The sequence below is a fragment of the Thermobia domestica genome, chromosome 9, assembly GCF_964235325.1.
Source record: "Thermobia domestica chromosome 9, izTheDome1.hap1.1, whole genome shotgun sequence".
Taxonomy (NCBI): domain Eukaryota; kingdom Metazoa; phylum Arthropoda; class Insecta; order Zygentoma; family Lepismatidae; genus Thermobia; species Thermobia domestica.
Genome location: NC_137462.1, coordinates 42519688 through 42529261, shown reverse-complemented (window position 1 = coordinate 42529261; position 9574 = coordinate 42519688). Strand labels below are relative to the sequence as shown.

Genomic DNA, 9574 nt, shown 5'->3' with positions numbered 1-9574 from the left:
GAGCTGTTCTACAGGCTAACAGTGGCCTCACATGGGATCAGAGCTGTTTTATAGGCTAACAGTGGCCCCATATCAGATCAGAGCTGTTCTACAGGCTAACAGTGGCCCCACATCGTATTAATCAGATAAGATACTAGCTCTGCACTGTAGGAGAAATGTTATCATATTTCTCTGGAAACCATTCATTACTTACATGCCTCTATTCCACATCGGATCAGAACTTTTCTACAGGCTAGTGGCGCCACATCGTATTAATCAGATAAGATGCTATTTCCCGTATATATTTAAATAATAAATACAGAATCCGGCCAAAAGACCTCCCGTATTTAGAGAGGACGCTGTGTTACTTGTGATGGGAATACGGCTGCGGAGGTGATATCGATCGATAACGGTATACGTCCATTTTCAGTAACCGCAATGGCGTGGCGGGGTGAGCATCGTGCGTTTGTTGTGCAGGAGTATATTCCTAATGGTGATTCTATTATTGCCACTCAGCGGGAATTTCGCAATCGGTTCGGACTTCTGATTCCGACATGATTCAAGTTTGGGTATCAAATTTTAGAGCAACAGGTTCTGCATTAAGAAAAAAATCGCCAGGCGGACCTCGGACCGTAACAACGTCGGGAAATGTGTCACGTGTGACAACTTCTGGGAAAGGCTTCGTCAATGTGTCAACAATGGAGGACGCCATTTACCGGACATAATCTTTAAAACTAAGTAATGTAAAATGGCATAGTATTTGTTGTTCACAAATAAAAGTATTTTTTTCTGTATCTTTCTTTGTTTGTAACTGCCTTTTAAAATACGTTTTTTTTTTTTTTTTTTTTTTTTTTTTTTTTTTTTTTTTTTTAACCGGACTCTGTATTTTAGTTACCATTTTCTGTACATGTAAGCAATAGGATTTTATGACCAAGTTATTATGGAACATGAAAATCGTGTCAGTGTATTCCTTTTATTTTTCTTTGTTACAACTCATTTAATTTGAGTCTTTTTCTTGTTTAAATTTTAGGTGGAATGCAAGATTATAATTATATTGAACATGGATGTATGGAAATCACATTAGAAGTATCTTGTTGTAAATATCCGAAAGCACAAGAGCTTCCAAGATTATGGGAAGAAAACAAAGATGTAAGTGTATTCACACGCTTCTTGAAAAGGTTGTTTTTACACTAACTAGAATTTTAAAATATAATAAATAAATAAAAATAGTAATATGTAAAATAGCTTTTGGAATATTTATAATCACCACACCAAATTTAAACTTCACTATTCCACATAACTTAAGTAACTCGAGAGAACATGGTATAAGGAAGATATGGTACCCATCTAACACTTGTATGAGATTTATACAAAGCAGAAAGAAGCACAGGTAGTTCACGTACCCTCTATATCCCGGTAGTAGTACCTTAGCAACCAAGGTGAACAGTTTCTGTCTTCCAGCGCAAACCAGAATCTAGTATTGATCCAGTCTGCCAGAGGTGAAGTGGTGGTTCGTGCTTGGGATATCAACTGTAGACACCTTGAAATGAACCATAAGCATCATTTGAATAATGTTGGACAAGATTGAATAATTGGACAATTGGAAATAAGTCGTTCCCAGGTGGAAGTGGCACGTGAATAAAATTGTTGAGTGAAGGTTGTGACATCGCTTCCAAAATTGTCCTACTGTCAATAGATATCATGGAAAGGTCGTTCCAAGACAACATCAGCGGCTGATAACACCGGATTCCTACAATCACTAACAGGCGTAAACGTTAAGCGTTATGCTCCCAACCGACTCGTGATTTGTTTCGTGCTGAGGAAAATGTATTATTTATGTGAGGAAAATGTATTAATTGCTCATAGGTGGTTAATGAACAAGGACTGTATGTCAGGAAGCCTGTGCTGTGTCTGTCATTGAAACGGAAGCACAAACGTGCGCTACAAACGTGATGTCAGAAATATGTTGAATTGGGAGAAAACAAGTGGGGACAAATAATGTTTTCTGATGAGTCTCGATATAGCCTGTCGTTTGATTCCGGTGGGACATTTGTGTGAAGATAGCCAGAACACGACATTACTCTCATTTGATTGCTGAAAGGGTATCCTTTGGTGGTGGTTCCATATGGTGTGAGGTGGGGTTATTGTGGATGGGAAAACGGACCTCTGTATTGTGACACAACATTACCGAAATGAAAATCTTTATACACATGTTCGTAATTTCGGTGGATCATTTAGTCCAGATTTCCTTTCTATGAACGACCACACGGTATGTATCTTTGTATCAGATTATTTGGAAACAGAAGACATTACCCATATTGAATGACCTGCATACCCGATTTAATTGAATCAAGCACGTTTGGAATACTCTTGAGCGTCGAATAGCGCAGCGCAATCCACTGCCACGAATAATTTCTCAACTGCGGACAGCCCTCTTAGAGGAATGGCTCCATATTCCTCAAGACCTGATCAAATAATCTGATCCGCAATATGTAGGCCAGATATCATGTCTGTGTGTCTGTTCGAGATTCACAGCCTGTGTCCTCTCACATTCTAGCTTTTGATGTAGAGATATCGTGATACTGAATTTTTCGACCACCCTGTACATCACATCTGCGTTGTTATTGTTCATTTATATTGGATTGGGAATCTGAATCTTCCTTTATGTATTATATTTTGTGAAATTATATTGTCTTTTCATTTAGTGTTAGTTCCATCGAGTTGCTTAAGTGATATGGAGCAGTGCATTACAAGAGATATTAACATAGGTTGCTAATCTAACTACGTATTAAACTAGGTTGAAGAACTTTCGGAAGGAGACGCTTCATACTAAAAAGTAAAAAGACATTCTATCTGATTGAGAAAATAATAATTGAATGTATTTTATCCGTTGTAATATTTCCATAGAAGGAGTGAATACTAATAAAAAAAAAAAAAAAACAATAGATATCCACTCTGGAGCTTCTTCGTAGCTAAGCGGTTACTGTATGCACCTTTGGCATGGGAGACCCGGGTTCGATTCCCGACGGGAGCTCATGTGGTTTGGATTCCACGTTTATCAGTAGGTTCATGTCTCGTATAGCCTCGCTGCTGAACAGGATGTTAAACTCAAAATCAACTCAACTCAGTCACTGTCTGCTCTCTGCAAAACAAACGATGGGAAGATGAAAAATAGGAATTAATCTTATTTTAAGCAAAGGAAGAAAGAAGGAAAGAGGATTATATAGATCAGAAAGGCGATCGAAGTGGCAGATACTATAGTAGAAATAAAGACACTGAAGTGTCAGTGAACCCTACATATTACAAGGAAGAAAGGATAATCTATAGACTAAAGCAATCGTTGACTGGATGCAAGAGTTAAGAAGTGATCTGAGAAACATGAGAAAGTGAGAACCGAAATTAAGAAGCACTGAACAATAGCGTGAAAATGGATTAAATAAGTTAAATAGTTGTGTAAAGAATAGTTGGAAAGACCTTTATCCAGCAGTAGATAAAGTGTTAATGGTGATTAGATTTTAAATCAGCTTTCTATACTTAAAGCAAGCTTGCCATGATTTAAGGTGGATCGCTAGGTGTTCTCGGTGTTATGCTAAACGCTGCTTGTAGTGTGGCGTTGCCAGATAGTGTCGAGTGTTTTACTTATGCCAGATAATAAAGAAAGTTATCATGGAATTCTGCTTGGATACTTACTGGAGAAATTAATTTTCGACCCTTACTGGAATACGCAGCTAAGTTTCGCTTCTCGAACTGCAACGCTAGAATTCAGGAATTTTCTTATTGTAACTATCACAGTAAACGTACAAATTTGGCAACACCTCATTATAGCGTTCTGCGCAAGTTTCTTCTCAAAATCTATTTCCTTAAATGTAAATTAATATTTAAATAAAATGTGAAACATAACACGAGAAACGGTCAAACAATATATCTATTTCGTAATAAGATTGCTACTTTAACATACTTTAGATATACAAATAAACATTCCATAAAAATGAGCACTTCTAGTAGGACCTAACAGCAAGTACCATCTTGTGTGCTCATTGTAAAACGAATCAAATATTTTCTTTTAATTGTTGCCTTTTTTGATATCAGAAGACACAACCAAATGAATCTGTCCTGTGTTGTAGCTGAAACATAACTCTATCTTATAGTACAATATTTATAATATGTAACGTTTCATTGCGCAGCAGTTAAGGGAATGAGCTAAAATATGTACTGACTTTCGGGTGGTGATCCAACTTAAGTACAAAGAGAAGCATTTATGCTAGCTGATCTGCTAATATGCGTCCTGTAAAAATACTGTAAAGTATCTATGTTTTATCTGTCTACAGTGAAATATTCTTCTCGGTACGTTTATTTTTGTATTATCTTCATCGAGTAGCGACGTCTCAAAAGTCGCTCTTGGTTGTATAGAATTGAATTACAGTGTATTCGTGAAATATGATATTTTCAAAAATAAAAACAAGCTCATACTAAATTTTTAAATTAACAGACAATTAAGACTTTATTAATTAAACAATCATATATTTAGAGGATTAAATTTCAGTGCCATAGCAAAAAAAGACACATGATCAAGTTCTTCAGGACCTTTGACGCTAATCAGCTGATCGTTTCCTTCGAGGTGTATTTCAAAGAATACATGGTGAGATTCCAAGACAAAAGTGTTAGTGAGTATTTTCATGTTGCTCCCTACGCGTTTGCAAAATTTGTTATTTTTTTTCCTTAATAATTTGTAAATGAATATCATGTTGTTATAACCACGGAATTAAAATTATTTTCAAAGGATTTCTCTCTTTGAAATCTACAGAATTACTTTGAACTTTTTTATTTATTTATTTATTTATTCATGTGGGTAAATACTTTGGATATTTTCTATAATGTTGGAAAGTTAGGTAAGTGTTGACCACTTTTTGCTTTATTTGGATCATGACTATAAGCACGAAAACAAGAAGATCAATTTCATCTCTTAAGTGTATAAGATGCAAAGCTATTTATTTATTTATTTATTTATTATTTTAACAAGCTTATCAATATTTTAAGTACGTTGATTGTTTTAGTTCATGAATTTAATAATAGTCTGTTAATGAGAAATTATTTTTGTAGGCTATGTTTAAATATTCAGCCGAAGCACATCGTGGAGTCAAAGGATTTATTAGCAGCGTCTCTGGTGAACCTATCGCTAATGCCAAATTAAAAGTTGTTGGAAGGGATATCCAGTTCAACTCGTCAAATATGGGGGAATTCTGGAGAATTCTCCTGCCTGGAACTTACGAACTAGAAGTATGTATATATATATTTCTACAATAACACGCCTTTAAAATAAAATATGCAATAATTAAACAACTAATTATATTACTTGAGCATATCAATGGAAATGTCAACTTTCAATCTAAATATTCGAAACTTAGTATTTAAATATATTAACGTAATAGTTTAATCCTTATTTGTATCTGTTTGTCATTAGAAGAACAATTAGATTTGCTATGATCTGGGAGAGCAAATGTTATTTAGTCATATTAAACTAATCATTTAAACAAAATTAGTATCAGACATAAATAAATAAATAAATAGAAAATTCATTTCTTGTCTTACTAAAGACATGTTTCTTGTGTACCATTTACATTAAAATAATTTTTAAAAAAATTAAAAAAAGTCACTTTATAGCGTTACAAAAACTGGGAATTACTGTTATACACCTTTTCGAAAGGTTTTTGGAGGATAACTTTGACTCGTCATATTATAAGTCCTATATTTTAGCGATACGTACACATAATTCCAAACTTGTCAATGAAATTGTATAGGTAATTTTAACAATACAAGTATAAAATGAACATCTTGAACACTATATTAGATACACGAATAGAAAATTCAAGGACGGTTTTCTCAAAAGGTGATTCAATCTCACATGGAACAGTCCATTTGCAAAAATTATGAATTTTAAAAATACCGTATTTATTAACGAATTATTTTAATCTCGGTACTGAATATTTATGTTCATGATACGGATCTCGTACTTATTAATATCACATGTAGATTAATATTAACATTTAACTAATATTTTGAAATTATTTCAATCTTGTTGGAAAGAACAGCTTAAAAAAAATGATGAAATATATATGTAAAATACTACTAAAATACTTAAAAATATAAGTAATATAGAATTATAAATATATTTTTAAAAAACGGAACTCTATCTAAAACATTTTGGACAAGGAGGAAATACCGTAATTTCCTAAATCTTTACGTACTTTACATACCAATATTTCTAGAATAACTTAGTGCTCAATACTTTGTAACTATTTTCTTAAAATAACGAAATATATTTAAATATTGTATAAATATGTGTATATGAAAGATTGAAAGATACCTACAATATCCTCGAAACATTCTTGAACAATAACATATGCTATAATTCACTTGGACTAAACTTGGTATGTCAGCTATGTAGTAATTATAGAAGTTTTCAATGAGAACTCGTATCTTCCTCTGCAGCATTTTCTTCAAACATTTACAGAAAAGTTTTCACATTACATGGCATCCATCGTTGTGATTTTGACGTATTATAACAAAACCGTTAATCGAAGCTTTCCTGAATGGTGCATCTGTACGCTTATCACCTTGAGACCATAAACAGTGCTACTCTTCCACTTGTGAAGAACATGATGCATTCAATAGATTATCTACTACAGCTTTTGTCTTGCCATAAGGATCCAGAAACTAATATTCAATGCTTTTATTTTTCACACGTTACAATTTGTTGTCACATTTTTACTAGTTATTTTATACAAAGAATTAATTGGAATTCGTATACCACAATTTCTCCATACTGCTGCCATCATATTTATATTCTAGCTTGTTTTACATTTCAAATGTCTTTGCAATACCTAGGTCAAGGATCTTATAAAATAGAGGATCTGCCCTTACAACAAAATCTTGAAGCCATACGTCACAGTTTCTTCACCCCTACTCTGCCCACTCCGCCCAATAGGATCGCAATGTTTTGAGCCAACAATCATGGCGCAAACGAAAGTAGCCAATCAGACGATAATAGAAACGAGAATAGCCAATCAGACGTGCCGATGCTCGGCTGGTTTTTGGATTCACCGATTTAATAGGATGAAGATACATATGAGAAGACCCTCTATTTATAACATCCTTGACCTAGGTAGCTTCGAGTATTTTTCTTTACTAATTCCTTTCCTTTTCTTTCGACACTATATAAGGTGATTTCATCAAGTGCGGATCACAAATCCCTGCTATCTTTATTCTTTAACACTCTTTCGCACTTATAACAAAAATATCGATTATTTTATTACAAGAAGAAAGCTTTTGTTATACTTCTATACCACAACGATATGGATGCGATATAATGTGATGAGTTTACTGTTACGTTTCACGAATGAAGAAGACGGGTTTTCCCATTGAAAATTTCAGCAATTACTAAATAACAGACGTATATAGGGATTAGTACATGAATATTGTAACCAAGTTTGAGCTTAGCACCTTAGGTTGATATTCTATGACCTAGATCAAAGATGAAACTTATTCCTGTATTGAAACAGGTCATAGTAGACATATAGCTTCCAGTTGTAATATAGGAATAAGGTGAGAGATGGAATTTATTCTTGTACTGAAACTGGTCATAGTAGACATATAGCTTCCAGTTGTAATATAGGAATAAGGTGAGAGATGGAATTTATTCCTGTACTGAAACTGGTCATAGTAGACATATAGCTTCCAGTTGTAATATAGGAATAAGGTGAGAGATGGAATTTATTCCTGTACTGAAACTGGTCATAGTAGACATATAGCTTCCAGTTGTAATATAGGAATAAGGTGAGAGATGGAATTTATTCCTGTACTGAAACTGGTCATAGTAGACATATAGCTTCCAGTTGTAATATAGGAATAAGGTGAGAGATGGAATTTATTCCTGTACTGAAACTGGTCATAGTAGACATATAGCTTCCAGTTGTAATATAGGAATAAGGTGAGAGATGGAATTTATTCCTGTACTGAAACTGGTCATAGTAGACATATAGCTTCCAGTTGTAATATAGGAATAAGGTGAGAGATGGAATTTATTCTTGTACTGAAACTGGTCATAGTAGACATATAGCTTCCAGTTGTAATATAGGAATAAGGTGAGAGATGGAATTTATTCCTGTACTGAAACAGGTCATAGTAGACATATAGCTTCCAGTTGTAATATAGGAATAAGGTGAGAGATGGAATTTATTCCTGTACTGAAACTTGTCATAGTAGACATATAGCTTCCAGTTGTAATATAGGAATAAGGTGAGAGATGGAATTTATTCCTGTACTGAAACAGGTCATAGTAGACCTATAGATTCCAGTTGTAATATAGGAATAAGGTGAGAGATGGAATTTATTCCTGTACTGAAACAGGTCATAGTAGACATATAGCTTCCAGTTGTAATATAGGAATAAGGTGAGAGATGGAATTTATTCCTGTACTGAAACTTGTCATAGTAGACATATAGCTTCCAGTTGTAATATAGGAATAAGGTGAGAGATGGAATTTATTCCTGTACTGAAACTGGTCATAGTAGACATATAGCTTCCAGTTGTAATATAGGAATAAGGTGAGAGATGGAATTTATTCCTGTACTGAAACTGGTCATAGTAGACATATAGCTTCCAGTTGTAATATAGGAATAAGGTGAGAGATGGAATTTATTCCTGTACTGAAACTTGTCATAGTAGACATATAGCTTCCAGTTGTAATATAGGAATAAGGTGAGAGATGGAATTTATTCCTGTACTGAAACTGGTCATAGTAGACATATAGCTTCCAGTTGTAATATAGGAATAAGGTGAGAGATGGAATTTATTCCTGTACTGAAACTGGTCATAGTAGACATATAGCTTCCAGTTGTAATATAGGAATAAGGTGAGAGATGGAATTTATTCTTGTACTGAAACTGGTCATAGTAGACATATAGCTTCCAGTTGTAATATAGGAATAAGGTGAGAGATGGAATTTATTCCTGTACTGAAACTTGTCATAGTAGACATATAGCTTCCAGTTGTAATATAGGAATAAGGTGAGAGATGGAATTTATTCCTGTACTGAAACTTGTCATAGTAGACATATAGCTTCCAGTTGTAATATAGGAATAAGGTGAGAGATGGAATTTATTCCTGTACTGAAACTGGTCATAGTAGACATATAGCTTCCAGTTGTAATATAGGAATAAGGTGAGAGATGGAATTTATTCCTGTACTGAAACTGGTCATAGTAGACATATAGCTTCCAGTTGTAATATAGGAATAAGGTGAGAGATGGAATTTATTCCTGTACTGAAACAGGTCATAGTAGACCTATAGATTCCAGTTGTAATATAGGAATAAGGTGAGAGATGGAATTTATTCTTGTACTGAAACTTGTCATAGTAGACATATAGCTTCCAGTTGTAATATAGGAATAAGGTGAGAGATGGAATTTATTCCTGTACTGAAACTTGTCATAGTAGACATATAGCTTCCAGTTGTAATATAGGAATAAGGTGAGAGATGGAATTTATTCCTGTACTGAAACTGGTCATAGTAGACATATAGCTTCCAGTTGTAATAT

At 34.0% G+C, this 9574-nt stretch overlaps 1 protein-coding gene across 1 annotated transcript in view; it reads left to right on the top strand.

The window, feature by feature from the left end:
- LOC145694604 (carboxypeptidase D-like) overlaps nt 1–9574 on the top strand; it is a gene marked incomplete in the record, with an annotated part of 104107 nt that overhangs the window by 79545 nt on the left and 14988 nt on the right. Inside the window, 2 exon segments of the mRNA XM_081770991.1 lie at nt 1010–1128; nt 5080–5256. Of these exon segments, the coding sequence (XP_081627117.1) occupies nt 1010–1128; nt 5080–5256 (296 nt within the window).